The following is a 20,165-nucleotide window of genomic DNA, read 5'->3' as shown; positions in this document are numbered from 1 at the left end:
GGCCGGGCCAGGGGAGCCGGGTGGTGGCGGCTGGGGACCTCCCAGGGTCTGTCTCCGCAGATGCAGGCGGTCCACATGAACATCCGGGGACACCCTGAGGGCCTGGGTGGGGGGCGGGGGCGGTGAGGAGGTGGCCACGCTGTTGGCGGTGAGGCAGGGCCAGTGTGACTCCTGGCGGGGAGGGGGTGCTGGGCGATGCACCTGTGCATCACCTGTGTGATGGCCTGCTTCCAAGCAAGAGGTCTTGGCTGGGCCATTGGCGCCTCGAGGATGAACAGGGTCTGTGGCCAGGTGGCCCGTGAGAAGCTGCTGACCCGCAGGGTCAGTGGGAGTGGCTCTGCCCGCAGCGAGGCCCCGTTCTTCTCTCTTCCCACTTGGTCTGCCCTGCACCCCTCTGAGTGTCTGCCTGTTGAGAGCCACCCTCCCCCCAGTCTCTTACTTGGAACCCCCTCCCCAGGAGCAGGACTCACAAGGCCAACTTCTGGGAGGTCTGGGGCTGAAGAACGGGTGGGGGATGGGGAGACCGGCGCAGGAAGCCGGTTCCAACTCGCCGCCACCCCTCACCTGGGGGCCTCTGTGAATCTGGCGTCCACCTTCCCACTGGTCTTGCTGCTACCCGGCACCTCTGGCCTCTCACGATTCTACGGCTATGGCGGGGTCGCTGACCACAGCAGACTGCGCACCCACCGTGCGCTGGACAGTCTTCAGGGACGCGGTCCCCCTCCCTCAGCCCTTTCCCGGCCACAGCAGCCTCTTGGCGAACACAGGGTCTTCGCTTCCCACAGCACCTCGATCTGTGGGGCAGCCCCCACCCCAGTCGGTGGGTGCAGGGCTTTGCTGGCCCTGGGGCTCAGCCTGTGGCTCTGGCAGGGCCCCTAGGAAGCAGGCAGGACCCCCTTCCCACAGTAAAGGACGCACGCAGTGACCTTGGCCTCCTGTGGCTGGGGGGAGGGACGGCCTGGGTGCACCTCCGATCTCCCCAGCCTCACCCAGAAGCCCAGACTGCCCTAGTCCCTCTCGGGGGCAGATTGTGCCCACCCTGCCACCCTACACTTTGTCTGAGTCCCCAATGAGAGGGAAGGAGAAAGGCCGCCTGCCAGTTGGTGCCTGCTAGCACACGATTTATTCTATAAAGGAGCGGGCTGCCCAGCCTAGACACCATGCGGCTTGGTGATGCCTCTGGCTGCCACTTCACTGAGGCCAGGAGATGAGACGGTGCCAGTTCCTGGCTCTGTGCTAGAGGCCTCGCTGGGCAGGCGGCCCCTGGGTAAAGTGTGCTGTGGAGTCTGCTGTGGGTGGACACTGGAGAGACTCTGCTGTCAGGTGACTGCCCGCAGCGAGGGTCCGTGAGGGCCTTGCTGTCAAGGCGAAGCTGATGGTCCTGGAGGCGCTGACCAGATGTGCAGCATCCAGGAGTGGGTGGGCACAGCCGGGGGAGTGAAGCTGGCTAGGGTCAGGCTGCAGTCCAGGGCCGAAGTAGAATGCGCTGTGCATCAGAGCGACACTGTCCTGGGTGAGCGGTGTCCCGGTGACTGTCCCTGCAGCCCACGCGTCCCGGTGCCTGTTGGACTTGGTGTGTGGGTCAGGCTCGCCACCCCAGCACCGGACAGCCGGTCTCCTCCCTGAGACCATTCAAGGAAACACACGTACAACCCCTCCCCCAGGCGGGGGACCCTGGGCTCTTGCTCTGCGGTCTCCCGGAGGCTGGCGGACCTCCACCCCGGCCCTTCCCCAGCGCTGCCCGCACCAGCCGCGCTCCCCAGCCCCTATCGGTGCCAGAGCGCTAGCGAGCGGCGTCGGAGGACCCTTCTCGCTCCCGAGCCACGCCCCACGAGCCCCGGTCCATTTCGGGATAGCAAAGCCGGGCGACCCGCGGCGCTGCCCCAGGCCCTCGCCCCAGGCTTAATCCCCGCCGCCCTGCGGGGCCCCGGGCGGCACCGGGGTCTTCTTGAGGTTCTTCCTGGCCGGGGCCCGGTTCGCGCCGCCGTCGGCCGGGCCGTCTGAGGCGTCGTCGGTGGGCCTCGCGCCCGCGGCCAGGGCGTTCACGGTGCCCAGTGCCCGCAGCAGGGCCGGGCCTCGGGGGACGCGGGGCTCGCGGCGGGCGGCCGGCGGAGGCGGCAGCAGCGCGCGCAGGGCGTCCAGCTCGGCCCGCAGCTCCGCGCGCAGCGCCTCCAACCCCGCGCCCAGCTCCGCGCGTACGGCCGCCAGGCCCTCCTGCAGCTGCCGCTCGCTCACCTCCAGGACGCCCGCCGGGTAAGTGGCCCCGCCGCGCGGCTCGCCGCACACGGAGCACACGGAGCCGCGGCTGCGCTCCTCCGCCTGCTCGCCCGTCTCCGCCGCCCCCGCCGCGGCCCCTGCGCGCTCCACCAGCCGCAGCAGTCGGGGCGCGTCGGCCCGCGCCGCCGCCTCAGCCCGAAGCTGGCCCCGCAAGCGAGCCAGGCGGCCCGGGCCGCGGGCTTCGTCGGGGCCCGGCCCATTGGGCTGCGGCCCGGGGTCCCGCCGGCGGCCCACCGCGCGCCGTAGCGCCTCGCTGGCGCCGTAAGCGCTGCGCGCCTGGACCCACGGGCGCCGGGGCTCCGCCGCCATTCGCTTGGCTGCCGCCTCCACCGCCGCTTCCAGAGCCCGGCCGGGCCTGAGCCCCAGCCTGCAGCCTAGCGACCAATGGGGCCCGGGCGACGCTCCGTGGAGAGGGCCCCGGGGGGACGGCTGTGGGAACGACCGTAAGCCTCGGGGGATCCGGCCTGGGGCCCGGGGAACCCCGGCAGGCCTGAGATCCAAGGAGCCAGGGGAACAGCGCCGCGAGTATAAGTGTGCAGGGCTTGCCCGCGAGACCACGCTGTCAGTGGGTCCCCAGAGGGGCTTGGACAGGCGTCAGACAGAGGCGATGGGGACGTGGAGACACCCAAACCCAAACGGGGAGCCGGGCTCAATCCTCTGCTCAAAGCCACTGTCCCGGCCCAGTTACGGCAGGAAGGCAAGAGCGGTCCGGGCCCCCAGCCCCGCCCACTGGCCGAAGCCCCTCCCACACCAGGTCCAGGCTCTGTCTGGAACCCCTCCCTCCAGTGCTCTGCCGCCCCAGCCTTCGAGCTCCGCAGGGTCCCCGCCTCCGGGGGCTGCCGGAGGTCGCGCCCTCTCGCTGTCTGTGTGCTGGTCCCGTCCTCCTCCTCCTAGAGACACTCCCACCCTTTGCCTTGCCTGCCTGGGGGGAACCCCAGGTCCACCCCCCCCCCCCGCCCCCCGCTCCTGGCTGCCCCCACGCCTCCCGCTGGGGCAGGGCAACCTTCCTTGACCAGGGCCCCCCACCGGGTACCTCGGGGCCCCTCGCCCACAGCACCCTGGAAGTCGCAGGGAAGCGGCTCTGTTCTCTGTCCGCTTCCATCCACAGCAGGGTCCCCAGCATGGCCCGTGGTGCCGAGCGGGCTGGATGTCGTCAGATAGGGTCCTTGGCTGAATGCATCTGGGGCGGAGGGTCCCAGGTGGAGCTACCCGCGGCCAGCCGTGCACCTCCCCGTCCCTCACGGACCCCTGCCTGCTCCCCCGTCCCTCACCTCCTCACCGCTGCACCCCCTGCATTCTCACTCTGCTGCCGTGGCGCCTGCACCATTGCCCCGCCCACCCCCGGGCCACGGACAGGGCTCAGTTCGCCCCTCTGGAGGGCAGGGTTCCCACCCCTCGCCCTGGGCATGTTGTGCTCACGGCACCAAGGGACTAGTTAGGGCTCTGGGCGCCCTGGGGCCGCCCTGGCAAATTGTGGGCGGGGAGGGCCTGGCGAGGATCCAGGCTGGACTGGGAAGGGAGATGGCAAGACAGCTGCTGGAGCCTGTGTCCCTGGGGCCCCTGGAGGACTCTGCAGCCCTGTGCTCGTGTGTGTGTGTGATTGGGGGTGCAGTCAACCCTGTCCATGGGCAGCCCTGGCCCCAGGTCACCCTCTCATTCACTCATTAACTCATTCGTTGGAGCCTGTCACCCTGGAAGGTGCAGGGGGAGGGGAGAATCCAGCCCTAGGTCCACCCCTCCAGCCCCTGCTTCCTGCTGAGTCACCTGGCCCCCCGGGGACCCCCAGCATCTGGCCCAGCTACTCCCTGGAGCCTCGTTAACCATACCCCCCCCCCAACCTCCCCTCCGTAATTAAAATCGAGCTGACACAGGAGCCCTGGATGGCGTGGCCCACCAAGCCCGGCTGTGTGACCCAGGCCTCTGCCCTCTCTGAATCTCGCCTGTGGCACCCAAGAGGCCCTCAGATCCCCAGAAGGGGGCCGCAGGGAAGCCCTGAGGGTGTGAGCAGGCGTGGGGGAGACTCCAGGATTGCTGACAGGCAGATGGGAGTGTGAGAGCCGTGAGGGACGAGGGTGGGAGGCCTGGGCCCTGGGCAGACAGAGGCCAGTGGATCCAGTGTGACAGGGGCAAAGACAGACGGGAGGAGAGGCCCTGGGGGCCCCATGGGTCCTGGGGGTCACAGAGGTGTCGGCCAGGGTGAACAGGACAGGCAGTCAGCACACCTCTGATCTCCAGAGGCTGTGTTCAGAGTCAGGAAGCCGGTTGTGGAGACCCCGGCCTGGGCTTCATAGGTGCAGGGCCAGGGCGAAGGCGAGGCCTGGGGCAAGAGGCAGGCTGGGGCGCCCAGTGGAGGCTGTGACTATGGTTGTCATCCCTGCGGGGGACGGAGCTCTGGGTGGGGGCCACACCCAGGCCTGCTCTCCAGTTCCTCCCAGGAGCTCCTCAGGGTGGGGCCTGCCGGGGGGAGAGGGGGTCCTTGCATGGAGGTGCTGACGGGCCCAGCTTGTGCCCCACGGTGTCCCCGGCCGAGTGCCAGGGCCAGGCCAGCTATGTCCATGGGCAGCCACCAACTCAGGCGTCCTCAGCCTGGCTCTGCCTCACACTGGCCCTCCCACCGGGCCCGGCAGGCGAGTAGCTGCCCATTAGCTCAGGGAGCAGAGAGGGCCCTGGGCTTCTCTGTGAAGAGGAGGGGAGCCATCCCGCCCTGGGATTTCCCTGTGGCCCACCCCCCTCAGGCTGTTTTCAGAGCGGCCACCCAGCCTGGAGGTTTTCTTTCCCAGGGTCTGGGGGCGGTCAGGAGCCAGGGGGATGTCGCATGCTGACGGGGTTCTGGTGGCCGGGGGCGGGGGGAGCCACAGGGCTGTAGCCTCGAGGTCCTCAGGGCAGTATCTGAGATGCAGGTGCTCAGGTTCCACCTCTAGGAGGCAGGGGGGCGGTGGCTGAACGCTTTTCAGCAGAGCAGTGGGAGCGGCGAGGCAGACGGTCCTGAAGCCGGTGGGGACGGGGCACAGGGGCCCGAGGGCGACAGGACCTCTGAGCAGGGCACCCACCGTGGGGGTGCTTTCGGAGCTGGTCTTGGAGGGCACGGTATGGGCCGGGCTCTAGGCGGTGGGTGGCACTCTCCGTCTGGGAATTCTGGAGGGTGAGCAAGCGAGGCTGGCTGGGCGGGGTCTGGACCACAGGCCCTCCCGGGAGGGAAGGCAAGGCTGTGGTGCCCCGCAGCGCCCAGCGTGCAGGTCGCGTGGCAGGGCCTAGGCGGGCTCAGCTGCAGGTCTGGCTTGACCCACCACACACACAGGAGGCGGCTTCGTCCTGCCTCATGGGCCACGGGTGGTCTCTGGGGCCTGGCCTGTCTCTCCCACACCCCAGCCACGTCAGAGCCCAGGACGCCTGAGGCCCGAGGGCCACCCCCTCCAAGACCAGCGTCTCCTTTAAAGACACGGTCAGAGAGGGAGTGACTCGCCCAGGATCCCAGGGCAGGAACGGGGCTTTCTGTGGGGGCGGGACCCGGGCGCACAGTGCCTCAGAATGCCCCCTGCCCACCAAGCCCTGGGACTGGGCCCTGGCCTCCTGGAGGCTCTGGCCGCCCCGGCGTTCCCTGGGAGCCGCCCTGGGTCAGCTGGCTCTGCAGGGAGCAACTCACCACCCCGCGTTGACCTTGGCCGGCCTCAGTACCTGGCGATGGCCTTGTCTGCCTAGCCCTGGTGTCCGCGGCCCTCACTGTCTGGCCTGGAGTGGCTCTGACCTCACCCCGTGGCCAGGGGTCACGGTCTGTCCCCATCGATCTCTCTGCACTGACAGGCTGGCCGTGCCTTTCCGTTCATGCCCTGTGGGCCGCCCCAGAGCCTCCACCGGGCCCATTTCTCCAGGCCTTGGCTTCGGCCCCGACCCCTCGGGTAGGACGGTTACACCGCCCCTCTGCCTGCACCCTCCCACCCAAGGGCCCCCTGCCCCCTGCACAAAGCCCAGGCTCGGTCCGGCCCGCCCCAGGGACTTGCCTGCCCACCCCCCGTGCCAGGAGCCTCCTGCCCCCGGGCCGGTGTGAGCTGCTCCCGGAGCCTCAGGTCACGGCCGCTCCCCAGGAAGGTGTGAAGAGGGGCCTCCGCGTGTTCCTGTCTGAGGAGAAAGGCCCGCTTGCGCCTGTGCGTCTCTGCTCCTGTTTTCCTTTCCCTGCACAGACGGCACCTCACTCCTGCTTCTGGTCACCACCCGCGCGGAGCCTCCTCCTGGGGAACCGATTCCAGCCCAGGCGGGGCGTCTGAGGACTTGACCGCTGCCAGCACTGTCCACCCCGAGGTGGCATCACACCCCACAGGGCGAGGGCTCAGACCCACACGACCACCCCGACCCTCTTCAGACGCCCGGGTGGGTTCCCATGAGCCTCTCCTTAGGCTCCTCCATCGCGTGGTGGAAGCGTGAGGTCCTGGGGGCCCCAGCCCTCCAGCCTAGGCCAGCCCAGGGCGCTCGCGCCCTCCCGGAGCGGACCGCGCCCACAGTACCCAGCCCTCAGGGAGGCTCCCAGCCAGGCCCAGCGGTGTCTGAGCCCCAGAACTCCCGGCCCCTCAGCGCGGCAGGGTCTCTACGTGGATGGTCAGGCGGCCGTCTGCAGACGCCCCCAACCCCCATCAGAAGCATGGCTGGCCACCCTCCAGTTCCCGGGGGTCCCAGGCAACGTGCCCTGGAGGGTCGTCAGCCCCACTCATAGGTCTTCCAGCCGGAACTCTCCACACTCACCCGCCAGGGTGCACACGGACACACACCACACAGATACACACCACACACATCACACACACACCACACACATACACACACCACACATCACACACCAAAGACCACACACATACACACCACACAGACACACACACCACACAGATATACACCACACACACCACACACATACACACTATACACTACACACACTACACACGCACCACACACGCACCACACACACACTGAACGGATCGCACACACACCCAGATGCAGGGCATTTCCGCAGCCTAGTGGGAGAGGGACGGGGCCAGAGCCCAGCGATCCTGGCCCCGTAACTACACTTCCCAGAAGGCTGTGCTGCACGCACGTCAGACGGGCTCCGCCCCACGGCGCCCTCCGGGCCTGGCGCTCCTGCGCGGCGCAAAGGCTCCTGGGAGTTGTGGGCGTCCGTCACGCGCATGCGCGCGTCCCGCAGCGCCCCACGGGCGATCCTTTGTGGCAGTGGTCTTTCCGTGGGAGGCGGGTCGGTTCGGCATTCTGGCCCTTCGTCGGTCCGCCGGTCCGCCCCTCACCTTTGTGCCACCCTCGCGACCCTCAGCTCGGGGCGGCCAAGCCCGAGGCCTGGTCGGCCCGCGCGGACCCGGGAGGCGTGACTGACAGGCTGGCGGGGCGCGCCATGGGGCGGGAGCGCAGCCGGACGCGCCCAGCGCCTGCGGAGCCCGCCTGACCCCGACCCGGGGCGCGTAGCCGACCCCGCGGGGCTGTGCGACCGTCCCCAGCCCCGGGAGCCTGGCCCGGCCCGCCCCCAGCCAGGGCGGCCGTCGAGGGAGGGCGCCATGGACACCCCGGAGACCCGGGAGGCGGGTACGGTTGGCCTGTCGGCCGCGGGCCTGGGTTTGCACGGGGAGGGCGCGCGGGGTTCCCGGAAGCGCCCCGGAGTCATGCTGCCGCCGCCTCCTTCCGGTGGGCACGGGGACAGGAACGGCGGCGCGTCTCCTCCGTAAGTGGGATGTCCGAGACGCCGAATAGCAGGATTAGCCCCAGGTTCTCTTTGGTTGTGCCGAAGCTGGGGCTCGCCTCTGATTCCCCTTGATTCTCCCTGGGCTGGGGGTGCCTGGTGGCTGTGGACAGAACAGCCCCATTGACTCATTCGTCCTTTCCAGATCCTGCTCGTCCCCTCAAAGAGATTGCAGAAGATACATTGCCTCGGGGTCTCCTGGAAGCCAGGTCCGAGGTGAGTGGCTGTCTTTTCTTTTTTTTGAACATCTTGTTCTTTATGAGGAGGGTTGGCATCGTCCTTCCATCATCCAGGCCGTTGGTCATCCAGCGACCCCCGATCTGGGTGCCTGTGCTCCAGTCCTTAGGGAGCTCTGGGTCCGGGTAGGGGGGAGACAGTTCCGGTGACGCCCGGGTGCGCCCTCCAGGCGAATGTCGCTTGCAGCCGGGCGCAGCCCAGCCGCGGTCCGTCGCTCGGGACTGCTGTGTGCCCAGCATGTGCCGGGAGCGCTCAGCCGCGCACACCTGGTGGGCGGCAGCTCCCATGACACCACTTGGCTCATCTCCACACGCGGGCCCACTGGGATGCTTGCTGCGGTTGATCCTTGTTCGGGGCGTTTTCTGGGAGTAAGTTAGGTAGAAGGATGTGGAACAGCTGATGGGAGGGCTGGGTTGCAGCGCTGGGGGTCAGAGTGACGGTAGAGCGTGTGTCCCGATATGCTTTTTCTCTGTACCCAGTTCCTGACACAAGGCCTTCGTGGAAAAACGTGGAATTACGGAGGCTTTGGGGGCTCTGACGGGAGTTGGCCTTGGGGCCGCTTCTGCAGCTGAGTGAAGCACAAATCACTCCTTTTACAGACTTCGGGGTTTTGCTCATCATTTTGTTCCACCACCTACCTGTCTGTCCTCCCCAGTGTTCAGAAAGGTGCAGTTGATAGAGACAGTGTGGGTGAAAGACTTGAAGGATTGAGTCCTTTGTCATTTTTAGGATTTGGTGATTCTGCTAACCTGTCGCTTGAAAGGTAGAAATGACTGTGAAACACGCGTGGTGAGCCGGGCCCGGCTTCTGCGATGCTAGAATGTTCTGTGAAACCTCAGGAGGCATGACGAGCGCGTGCGTAGGTACATGGTCCTTAGTGGGTCATAGATCCAAAAGTCCTGTCAAAGGCGTTTGGAAACTATTTCAGGTCGAGGTGGGTGATGATGGCACTGTGACTCTGGAGAACATCCTTGGTAAGTGCAGGCTGAAGAATGTAGGCTGAGATGTTCTGATGTCTGCAGCTGACCTTGAAATGGAGGGAAAAGCAGGGCGTGTGTTGAGAGCACCACCTCGGAGGCACGCCCCTTCTTGTGCACAGATGTTGATCCCGAAACACCAGCTTCCCAGGCTTTGAATAGCTGGTCCTCTCTCTCAAGTGCCCTCCTCTCCCAGCAGTCTCGTACTGTGGCAAGGGTTCTTCCCGGCTGGGACATCCCCCATGGTCTGTTCTGATTCCTCTGCGGGTTGCATTACCAAGTCTGCCTTTGATTCCACACCCTTTTGCTCCCTGCCCTGCAAAATGAAGATACACGGGACGTGGGCTTCTCCAGGTAGGTTGGGAGTGCCCCTAGCAAGGCCTCAATGTGGCTCAGGTCCTGCTCTTGCCTGTCGACACCCCCACACTGAAGCCACGTAGCCGCTGAGAGCTCTGTTAGCAGCTTCGCGTTCTGAGGTCTTGTCTCTGTCCCTTCCGCCTTCTGTCTGCCGGCACCGTCTCGCTCCATCCCTGCGCCTCAGGTTCAGCGTGCGTCCTCACCCCCACCTTCTTGTCTCCCTGAAGTCCGCTGGGGTTTTCGTATCAGGCTTGTTGTCGCTGTTCAGTCACTGAGACGTATCCGACTCTGCAACCCCATGGACTGCAGCACGCCCGGCCTCCCTGTCCATCACCAACTCCCGGAGTTCACTCAAACTCATCTCTTTTGAGTCGGTGGTGCCATCCAGCAATCTCATCCTCTGTCGTCCCTTTCTCCTCCTGTCTTAAATCTTTCCCAGCATCAGGGTCTTTTCCAGTGAGTCAGTTCTTCGCATCAGGTGGCCAAAGTATTGGAGTTTCAGCTTCAGCATCAGTCCTTCCAGTGAATATTCAGGACTGATTGCCTCTAGGGTGAGCTGGTTGGAACATTGCGTAAAATGTTCCCTTGGTATCTGTAATATTCTTAAAGAGATCTCTAGTGTTTCCAAAGTATTGGAGCTTCAGTATCAGTCCTTCTAATGAATAATCAGGGTTGATTTCCTTTAGGAGTGACTGGTTGCATCTCCTTGCAGCCCATGGGAGTCTCGAGTCTTCTCCAACACCACAGTCAAAAGCGCTGATTCTTTGGCGCTCAGCCTTCTTTATGGGCAGGCTTCCTGCCGTACGGTTACACACGGGAAGAGCTCTCCAGTTCTGTGCACGTAGGACGTGGTGAGTGTTGGCACACGCCTAGAGCTCTCCAGTTCTGTGCACGTAGGACGTGGTGAGTGTTGGCACACGCGTAGAGCTCTCCAGTTCTGTGCACGTAGGACGTGGTGAGTGTTGGCACACGTGTAGAGCTTTCCAGTTCTGTGCACGTAGGACGTGGTGAGTGTTGGCACACGCGTAGAGCTGTGAGCACCGCAGGCAGGACAGCACTTCCCGTCACCCAGCAGGCCCCTTCGTGCCCCTTATAGTCCATCTTGTCCACCTGTCCCCTTGGCAAGCAACATAATTTTGCCTTTTGGAGAACGTCACATGGAATCACCCTTGTGATTGTTTTCAATATTCATCTATTTATTTGCCACCAGGTCTTTGCTTGCGGCTTGCACACTGCTTGTGGCCTGTGGGATCTGGTTCCCTGACCAGGGATCGAGCCCGGGCCCCTGCACTGGGAGCACGGAGCCTCCGCCGTTGGACCACCGGGACGTCCCTATACATGTGATTTTGTTCCTGATTTATCTCACTTAGCATGCTTTTACACCCGTGTCCTGATTTGAGTCAGCAGCTTGTTTTTTGATTGCTGAATGAGACCCCATTCCGTTTTAGGTTGCTGGGCTGCCCTGATGAGACGCCACAGAGTCAGTGGCTCAGGACAGACATGCCCTGTCCCCTGGTTCTGGAGGCCAGAAGTCTGAGGTCAGGCTGTTGGTGGGTTTCTTCTGAGCTGCTCTCCTTGGTCTGTGGATGGCTCTTCTCCGTGTCCTCACGCGTCCTTCCCTCTGTACGCATCTGTGTCCAAGTTTCATTTCCTTATCACGACACTAATCTTATTCAGGGCCCATTCTAATGACCTTATTTACCTTAATTACCTCTTTAAAGACCCCATCTTCAAGTCGAGTCGCATTCTAACACATTGGAGCTTAGGGCTTCGACAAACTGACTTCCACGCGTGGCACCACTGTACACGTACCCCCCGTTTGCTGATCTGCTCACCAGCTGATGGACGTTCAGGGGGTGAGTCCAGGTTTAGGCTATGACCAGCAAGCCTGCTGTAAGTATTGGCGGCCACGTCACGGGTGTGTTTTCTCGCGCGTAAATACCCAAGAGCGGGATGGCCGAGTCGTACGCTGAGCACGTGTCTCCTTGTTGGTCTCTGTTGGTCTCGTTGACTGCTCTCTGTTGCTGCTCTTTTCTCTCTTCACTGATTTCTGATTCTTCTTATTTCTTTCCTTCACTTTGGTTTCTTCAAGTTGAAACTTAAGTATTGTTTTGATACCTGTTCTCACATACCATTCACGGCTATAAAGTTCATTCTAAGTCCTCTTCAGGTTTCTGCTGAAAATTTTGATATGTTTTATTTTCCTTTTTCAGTTCAAAGGAGTTTCTACAGTTTTTTGGTGATTTCTCCTTCCGCTCTGTATCATTTAGGAGTCTGTTAATTCTAAATAGGTGGAGGGTTGTCCAGGTGTCTTCTATTGTTTCTAATTATGCTGTAATCAGAGAAGGAACTGTGTGTGAGCTGAAATCTTTCTAATGTACTGCGGCTTTCTTACCAGCATGTGGCTTCTCTTGGTAAATGTTCTGTGTGCGCTTGAGAAGAACGTGGACTCTGCTTTTGTTGGCTAGCGTGCTCTGGAAATGCCAAGTCAGAGTTGAATCCTGGTGTTATTTGGGTGTCCCACGTTCTGACGTTTTCTGCTTATATATTGTGTCAGTTACTGGGAAAGACTCGTTAAGACCAGCTAGTGTAATTGTGGGTTTGTCTGTTTCTATTTCCATTTCTTTTTAAATGTATCTTGTGTGCCAGGTGCTTGTTGCTGCGCAGGCTGGTCTCTGCTTGTGGCGGGTGAGGGTTACTCTCGAGTTGCACTGCGTGGGCTTTTTGTTGTGGAGTGTGGGCCCTAGCGGAGAAGGCACTGGCAGCCCACTCCAGTGCTCTTGCCTGGAGAATCCCAGGGACGGGAGCCTGGTGGGCCGCCGTCTGTGGGGTCGCACAGAGTCAGACACGACTGAAGCGACGCAGCAGCAGCAGCAGCAGTACTGTTTCACGGACGCTTAATTCTTCTGATTTTGTCGGCTTTTCCTTTTAGTCATTCGGCTGGACTCGGGACAGAGAGGACTTTCTGACGCTTTTGTTGCAGCGCAGGTACTTGACGGTGTTGCCAGCTTCTGCTGATGTCGGAGTGAATCACCCATAGGTGCACGCGGAGCCTCTCTCGGATTCCCTCCCGTTGAGGTCGCCTCAGAGCAGAGTGGAGCTCCCTGTGCTGTGGGGCAGGCTCCCCTTAGTTAGGCTTGTGCGCAGCCCCAGTCTCCACTTGTCCCCCCTTTCCCCCTCTGGTGTGTGTGTGGGCGCCGGATTCAGTTCCTTACACGTGCTGGGATGTGGTGACATTCCTCAGTGTGTGGTTGGGTCTTTCTGAGACTTTTAGGTTTCGGTGTGAGCCCAGAGAAGCCTTTAATCTCTGGCTAATCTTGCCCAGAACACCGGGGTTCCGGACCAGAGTCATCACGGGACCTTTCAGGACACTTGGAGCTAGAATGACCGAAGGGGGCACCGCAGACCAGGGGCCAGTGTTGGGGGAGGGTAGGAGCAGGTGAGGGCAGGCACGTGGCCCAGGGAGAGCAGGGGGCCTGGCGGGAAGAAGTGGGCGGCAAGCAGGAAGGACACGGAGGGGTCCGGTCCGCCCTCAGGGCGCAGTGCGGGCCTGTCTGCGGCCGTTTATGTCTATAGCACAGCCTTCCGGCCACACTCAGGACGGCGCCCGAGGTCTCCGATGCTGAGCTCCTGCGTCACCCAGGAACACAGGTGGACTCTACCGTACTGGGTGAGAGAGAACGAACACGTGTGTCCTTCCAGGAGTCCGTGACTTTCAAGGATGTGGCCGTGGACTTTACCCAGGAGGAGTGGGGCCAACTGGACTCCCCCCAGAGGGCCTTGTACCGGGATGTGATGCTGGAAAACTACCAGAACCTTCTCTCCCTGGGTAAGATGGTGCCCAAGGTGAGGAGGCCAGGTCCGGCATCTCTCCTTGGGGCCAGGCCTGGCAGGATGCAGCCTCCTGTCTCTGCCCTGGAGACAGGGCATCTGCCCATCTTTGCCTGCAGGTGGGGCCTGGAGGAGAGGGAGGGGTGGACAGCCCTGGGAGCCCAGCCTGCCCTGGAGGGGGCGTCAGTCTCCGTGGGGTCCTCCTCTGAGCCCCCTTCCTCAGCGCTGGCGCACAGAGCGCCCAGAGCCACGCCGCTTCCTCCCCGAGCAGGGCCTCCGGTCTGCAAGCCAGACGTCATCTCCCACCTGGAGCGAGGCGAGGAGCCATGGCAGGCGCCCAGAGACGGGCCTGCGGGGCCCGATCCAGGTGAGCGGGGCGCGGAGGCGGAGCCCCTCCCCGCGGCTCCTGGTCCGCTGCTGCGCCCTCTGCGCCTGCCCAGCCCCGCCCCTCCTGCCTCCCTTCCCTGAGCACACATTGAGCACCGACTGTGTGCCAGGACCCGTGCTGCGGGCACAGTGACCAGAACGGACACAGCCGGTTGCCTTGAGCTGGAGAGACAGGAGCATCTGCACGTGGAGTGTTCACACGAGGGGCTATCAGTGTGGACTCAGCCCCCAAGGGCTCCTCCATCCCCGCCCGGCTCTTTACAGAGCGGCCTGGCTTCTGGCTTCTTACAGACTCCGGCCTCCCCGCCTGCCGCCGCCCCTCCCGCCCCACCTCCTCCCCGCTGCCCCGCCTCCGTGTACTTCGCCTGCCCTGCTGCCCCGCCCGCCGCCCTGGCCCCTTCACTACGGCCCCGCCCGCCGCCCTGGCCCCTGCACCCGCATCCGTCCACAGTCCGCGCTTCCGGCTTACCGGAGCTCTGGGCACACCCCGCCCTGAGCCCTGGCGCCGCCCCCCGCGTGGTCTCAGAGGGTGGCCTCTTGCTTCCTTCCAGAACCAGGATGGGAGCCCGGGCCTGAGGCGGAGGAGACGCTTGTTTACAAGGAAGAGCCTCCCTGGGAGCTGATCGCAGTCGGGCTGGTGAGGTCCGGTGTGCACAACCCCGGGTTCGGCAACGAGGGTACCTGGGGGGCCGGCCCAGGGGGCCTGGCGACTGCTCTGACCCGAGGCGAAGCCGCCTACGCTAGTGCTGGGTCCGCCGAGGAGCGCCGGCGGGGCAGCTATGAGTCCAAGGAGGCACTTGGCCTGCAGAGCGCCCTGCCGGCCCAGCCCCGCCTTGCCGCGGAAGGAGCCTTTCCGGAAGGCCAGCCGGGAGGAGTGCGGGCCACCGGGGCCGGGCGCCGGCGCCGGAGCCAGGGTGCAGGGAGCGGCCCGTTCGCGTGCGGCGAGTGCGGCAAGGCCTTCTCGCGGAGCGCGGCGTTGGCGCTGCACCGGCGCTGGCACGCGCGGGAGAAGGCGTACAAGTGCGGCGAGTGCGGCAAGGCCTTCAGCTGGAGCACCAACCTCCTGGAGCACCGGCGCGTGCACACGGGCGAGAAGCCCTTCCTGTGCGGCCAGTGCGGAAAGGCGTTCAGCTGCCACTCGTCCCTCAACGTGCACCGGCGCGTGCACACGGGCGAGCGGCCCTACAAGTGCAGCCAGTGCGCCAAGGCCTTCAGCTGCAGCTCGCTGCTGGGCATGCACCGGCGCGTGCACACGGGCGAGCGGCCCTACCGCTGCGGCGAGTGCGGCAAGGCCTTCAACCAGCGGACGCACCTCACGCGCCACCACCGCGTGCACACGGGCGAGAAGCCCTACTGCTGCGCCGCGTGCGGCCGGGCCTTCGCCTGCCACTCGTCGCTGGCGGCTCACGAGAAGCTGCACAGCGGGGACAAGCCCTTCCGCTGCAGCGACTGCCAGAAGGCCTTCAGCAGCCGCTCGCGCCTGACGCTGCACCAGCGCGCGCACACGGGCGAGAAGCCCTTCCAGTGCGGCCAGTGCGCCAAGGCCTTCAGCTGCCACGCCTACCTGGTGGTGCACCAGCGCGTGCACAGCGGCGAGAAGCCCTTCCGCTGCGACGAGTGCGGCAAGGCCTTCAGCTCCCACTCCTACCTGATCGTGCACCAGCGCGTGCACACGGGCGAGAAGCCCTTCGACTGCAGCCGCTGCTGGAAGGCCTTCAGCTGCCACTCGTCGCTCATCGTGCACCAGCGCGTGCACACGGGCGAGCGGCCCTACAAGTGCAGCCAGTGCGGCCGGGCCTTCAGCCAGAATCACTGTCTCGTTAAACATCAGAAGACCCACTCGGCGGAGAAGGCTTTCAAGTGTCACGAGCGCGGCGAGGTGTTCGGCTGGAGCGGGCCCCTGGCGGAGCACCGCAGGCTGCACGGAGGCGAGAAGCCCTTCGCCATCCAGTTGGACCAGCGCTTGCTGAGCCCCTACTACGTGCCCGGCGGCCTACTGGGCGCGGGAGCCTCTGGCGGGAGCAGCGTGGGCCCGGTCGATGCCCGGGACGTGGCCGAGCTCCTGGGTGTGGCCCCGGCCTCAGGCAGCAGGAGTTTCTCCCTGGGGAGCAACCCTAGAAATTAACGTGTGTGTGACACACCCACCTGCCACCTGAAACACACCTAGAGGTTGTGGGCTGCTGGAGAGGGAGCTGGTGGGAGAGCGCCGAGGGCGTCCTGTCCTCCCCCTGACGTTCGGAAGGCGGGGTGGGGGCACTCTCCTCAGGTGAAGGGGGCCCTGTCCTCGCGTCCTTGGACAGCTGCCGCCTTGATTTGCATCCCGAGTTTCTTCTGTAAACACTTGTATGTTTAACATGATAATTAAAGGGGAGAGAAAACTGGAGAATCACAGACAGTATTACTTCTAAGTGAACGCTCTGTGCCAGGAGGGGAGAGTAGGCTCAAATGGTGGGCCTTTGGGAAGAAGCAAGTTCCCTGGACTCGCCGCACTCACGCGTTAGTGGCCATGCAGCCCAGCGTCCCGTCTGGCCACCTTGTCCGTGGTGGAAGCAGGCTTCATACCCCGGCTGGTGAGGCCACCTGTGGGGCGGCCCCAGGCCCCACAGTGCTCAGCCCCCAAGAGGAGGCGCGCCTGGTGGACCCAGAGAGGGGGAGAGATGGTGTCCCTCCGGGGCTTGGTCATGGCTCGCTCATCCTGCTCAGTTTAAAGCAGAGACCAGCTGCCGGCTCACATCTGTACAGAGGGCTGGAGTCTATGACACACACTTCATTAAAGTATGTATGGAGGCTGAATAACCACATTTCAGAAAATAGAGAATTAAGGGAAGAGATGCCCATCATTCTTAATAAAACCGCGTCTTGCGCTTTGGTCATCTTCACGGTTCTGTAAGCACGGTGTGCGCGTCTGTCTTGGTCCCCCAGCGTCCCCACCGCACGGCCCGCGTCTCTCCAGCAGGGCCTGCTGTGTTTGGAGCTGAGGTTCTGGAGAGGGCGGGCTGTCCTGTTAGCTGCTCTTCTGCTGGACGCGAACGTGATTTCCAAGCATCACTATTACAAACCATCCTCACACACCATCTTTTGGATTCTTCTTCTTCGACGTGGTCCTCCGGCAGGTTGCTAGAAGTGACAGTTTTGAGATAAATGAACTACGTCCTGCATCGTCCAGTGTGGTTCTGGTTGTGTGAGGACAGTGACACCGTCTCAGCGTGAGCAGAGCCGATGGCAGTGGTCGGGCACCGCCCGGTCCTGGAGGCTCAGGCTGGTCCTGCCGGGCTGGCTTCTGTGCCCTCAGCGCCGACCCACCGCTCCTCCAGCGTCCCTGAGGCTGGCTGCAAGCCCTTCCCTGCGGCAAACAGGGACGCTCTGACAACTTAATTGGCAGAAAACAAGTAGAATCGAGCTTTGATTGTTACCATAGTTATTTCTCTTAGTTTAAAAGAAATTCACATACGAATTAGCACATACACACACTGTTGCTGCCTGCCCGGCAGGGCTGCTGGCAGCCTCAGCTGGCAAGCACCTTACCGCTTCAAGAGACACCTTTTGATAATGTTCAGTTGCTCCGTTGTGTCTGACTCTTGGCGACCCCATGGACTGCAGCACGCCAGGCTTCCCTGTCCATCACCAACTCCTGGATCTTGCTCAAACTCAGGTCCACTGAGTCAGTGATGCCATCCAACCATCTCGTCCTCTGTCATCCCCTTCTCCTCCCACCTTCAATCTTTGCCAGCATCGAGGTCTTTTCCAATGAATCAGTTCTTCGCATCACCCGGCCAAAGTATTGGAGTTTCAGCTTCAGTCCTTCCAATGAATATTCAGTATTGATTTCTTTTAGGATTGATTGGTGATCTCCTTGCAGTCGAAGAGACTCAAGAGTCTTCTCCAATACCACAATTTGAAAACATCAGTTCTCTGGCATTCAGCCTTCTTTAAGGTCCAACTCTCACATCCATACATGGCTACTGGAAAAACCATAGCTTTGACTAGATGGACCTTTGCCGGCAAAGTAACATCTCTGCTTTTGAATATACTGTTGACGCTTGTCAGCTTTTCTCCCAAGAAGCAAGTGTCTTAATTTCATGGCTGCATCACCATCTGCAGTGATTTTAGAGCCCAAGAGAATAAAGTCTGCCACTGTTTCCACTATTTCCCCATCTATTTCCCGTGAAGTGATGGGACCGGATGCCATGATGTTCGTTTTCTGAATGTTGAGCTTTAGGCCAACTTTTTCACTCCTCTTTCACTTTCATCAAGAGGCTTTTGAGTTCCTCTTCTTTCTGCCATCAGGGTGGTGTCATCTGCATATCTGAGGTTATTGATATTTCTCCCAGCAGTCTTGATTCCAACTTGTGTTCATCGAGCCTGGCATTTCGCATCATGTACTCTGCCTAGAAGTTAAAGAAGCAGGGTGACGGTACACAGCCTTGACGTACTCCTTCCCAAATTTGGAGCCAGTCTGTTGTTTCGTGTCTGGTTCTAACTGTTGCTTCTTGACCTGCATACAGGTTTCTCAGGAGGCAGGTAAGGTGGCCTGGTATTCCCATCTCTTTAAAAATTCTGAAACGGAACATGTTATTCGTGTTCTTCAAGAAAACCGTTGGAGATGCCCTTTGGCCCCTCTCCCACTGATGTCTCAATGCTCTTTTATTTACATAGAAACTTTGTGTTCTCATCATACACATAATACATGTATATTGAAGAGATTGGGGGGAAATCAGGTGTACAAGCATTAAAACAATCCTCAGTTCACAGTCATGGCCTGGAGATGCATTTACTCCTGTTTTTTTCTCTGCATGTATACACTTTTTTTTTTTTTTTTAAGTGTAAAGGGCTTTAGGCAAAATTATTTAAGTCAATAAGTTTTTAAGAAATTATACATGTTCTGATTCATTCTACTGCCAATCACCTTAGCTTCCCCAGTGTTTGAGTCATAATCTTCAAAATAGCCCTTTCACAAAGAACTTCGGCTCAGTCCACAGTTGTAAGAGTCAGTCCATGATTCTTTCAGGTGGACTTCTTTGGTCCCCCACCTGTAATCACGGATCCAGTGTCCTCGAGGAGTTTACTGTGGGACCGTATTTAGGGTCAGTGGAGATGGTTCTGCCTGGTTCTGAATTTCAGACACCCTCTAAACATGTTTTAGGGCTTCTCTGGTGGCTCAGTGATAAAGAATCTGCCTATCAAGCCAGAAGACAAGGGTTTGATCCCTGGGTTAGGAAGAGCCTGTGGTGAAGGGAAAGGCTATCCACTCCAGTATCCTTGCCTGGGAAACCCCACGGACAGAGGAGCCTGGTGGGCTACAGTCCATGGGGTCACAAAGAGTCCGACGTGACTTAGCAACAAACGTACATTAAGTGCAAACCGTGGTCACTGCTAAGCTGTCCCAGCCGAGAGCCGCCAGTATGTAAGCCGCTAATACGCGAGATCAAAAGCAGTTTGGGGACGCCCCCGGCGGTCCAGCGTCAACACCGCACACTTCCGCCGCTGAGGGCACAGGACCAGCCCTGGTCAGGGAGCTAAGATCCCACAGGGCACAAGCGCAGCCGAGAGGAGAGCTTGTCAGGTTTTCATAGTTTATTAGCAAACCTGTTTGCCATTTCCTCCCCCAGATCTAACACAGCCTCTGAATAAACGGAACCACGTGGTCACTCTGTGAGGTGACCACAACCATGTCAGTCTACAGAAAAAGCTCCATCAGGATACAGTTCGACTACACGCGTTTCCTCTCCTGGCCGTGCCACACGGCACGTGGGGTCTCAGGTCCTCAGTCAGGGATCGAGCCCTCGCCCTCGGCAGGAAAGCACAGTCTCAACCTCTGGCTCACCAGGGGGGCTTCACCAGGAGGTTGCATGCTGCAGCAAAGCCCAGGCAGCCAAAGACACGAAGCATTAGGCGTAGAACTATCTGTTGCTGCGTCTGACGCTTTAGTTTTCTCTTCGTCCACTCTCCCATCTTTAGATGGGCACAAATACACGCAGTAGGTGCGCGTGTCACACACGCACACGTGCAGCACAAGTGTCCAGCTCGGCATGTACGCCGGCATACATACACAGTACATACAGCCTCCCTGTATGCATTCCCAACCGCTGGCACTCCAGCGGTTAAGGATCACCTTGCAACGCAGGGGCACCGGTTCAATCCCTGGCCCACGAAGATCCCACACGCCATGGGGAAACAGCCCGAGTGCCACTACTTCTGCAGCCGCACACCCTGGAGCCCCCGCTCCACAGCAAGGGAAGCCGTTGCGACGAGAGGCCGTGCTCCACAATCGGAGGGCGGCCTGCACTCACAGCAACTGGAGAAAGGCCTCGCACGGTGATGAAGACGCAGAGCAGCAAAAACAAAAAAATGTTTTTATTAAAATAATATTA

At 61.5% G+C, this 20,165-nt stretch overlaps 2 protein-coding genes and 1 long non-coding RNA gene across 9 annotated transcripts; 2 read left to right on the top strand and 1 right to left on the bottom strand.

The window, feature by feature from the left end:
• Positions 1 to 1,094: 1,094 nt before the first annotated feature.
• Positions 1,095 to 3,616, bottom strand: FAM246C (family with sequence similarity 246 member C). Its single transcript, XM_086349268.1, has 2 exons — positions 3,549 to 3,616; positions 1,095 to 3,457 (listed from the first exon to the last, which is right to left on the bottom strand). The coding sequence occupies exon 2, from the start codon at positions 2,584 to 2,586 to the stop codon at positions 1,903 to 1,905; it is 684 nt and encodes a 227-aa protein (XP_086205394.1). The 5' UTR covers positions 2,587 to 3,457; positions 3,549 to 3,616; the 3' UTR covers positions 1,095 to 1,902.
• A 3,823-nt stretch (positions 3,617 to 7,439) lies between these two features.
• Positions 7,440 to 18,545, top strand: ZNF74 (zinc finger protein 74). 7 transcript variants are annotated; one of them, XM_086349208.1, is made up of 6 exons: positions 10,263 to 10,427; positions 11,025 to 11,199; positions 11,298 to 11,432; positions 13,279 to 13,405; positions 13,679 to 13,774; positions 14,346 to 18,545. In XM_086349208.1, exons 3-6 carry the CDS (start codon positions 11,418 to 11,420, stop codon positions 15,917 to 15,919), a joined length of 1,812 nt encoding a protein of 603 aa, XP_086205334.1. In that variant the 5' UTR covers positions 10,263 to 10,427; positions 11,025 to 11,199; positions 11,298 to 11,417; the 3' UTR covers positions 15,920 to 18,545. The 7 variants fall into 7 exon arrangements, with proteins under 7 accessions (XP_086205333.1, XP_086205339.1, XP_086205335.1 ...); XM_086349206.1 differs by lacking the exon at positions 10,263 to 10,427 and adding an exon at positions 12,509 to 12,564 and having other exon boundaries at positions 11,029 to 11,199; XM_086349207.1 differs by lacking the exons at positions 10,263 to 10,427; positions 11,025 to 11,199; positions 11,298 to 11,432 and adding exons at positions 7,440 to 7,851; positions 8,151 to 8,221.
• On the top strand, positions 10,006 to 10,348 carry LOC147355918 (uncharacterized). The gene is made up of 2 exons (XR_015144884.1): positions 10,006 to 10,127; positions 10,289 to 10,348. It is a non-coding gene; the product is annotated as an uncharacterized LOC147355918 (long non-coding RNA).
• Positions 18,546 to 20,165: the final 1,620 nt, after the last annotated feature.

This window comes from Bos grunniens, chromosome 17, assembly GCF_055505025.1.
Source record: "Bos grunniens cultivar Pamir isolate PY7600 chromosome 17, Bosgru_T2T1.0, whole genome shotgun sequence".
Classification (NCBI taxonomy): domain Eukaryota; kingdom Metazoa; phylum Chordata; class Mammalia; order Artiodactyla; family Bovidae; genus Bos; species Bos grunniens.
Note: the sequence above shows the minus strand (reverse complement) of the source record. Positions and strands in the feature narration are given on the sequence as shown.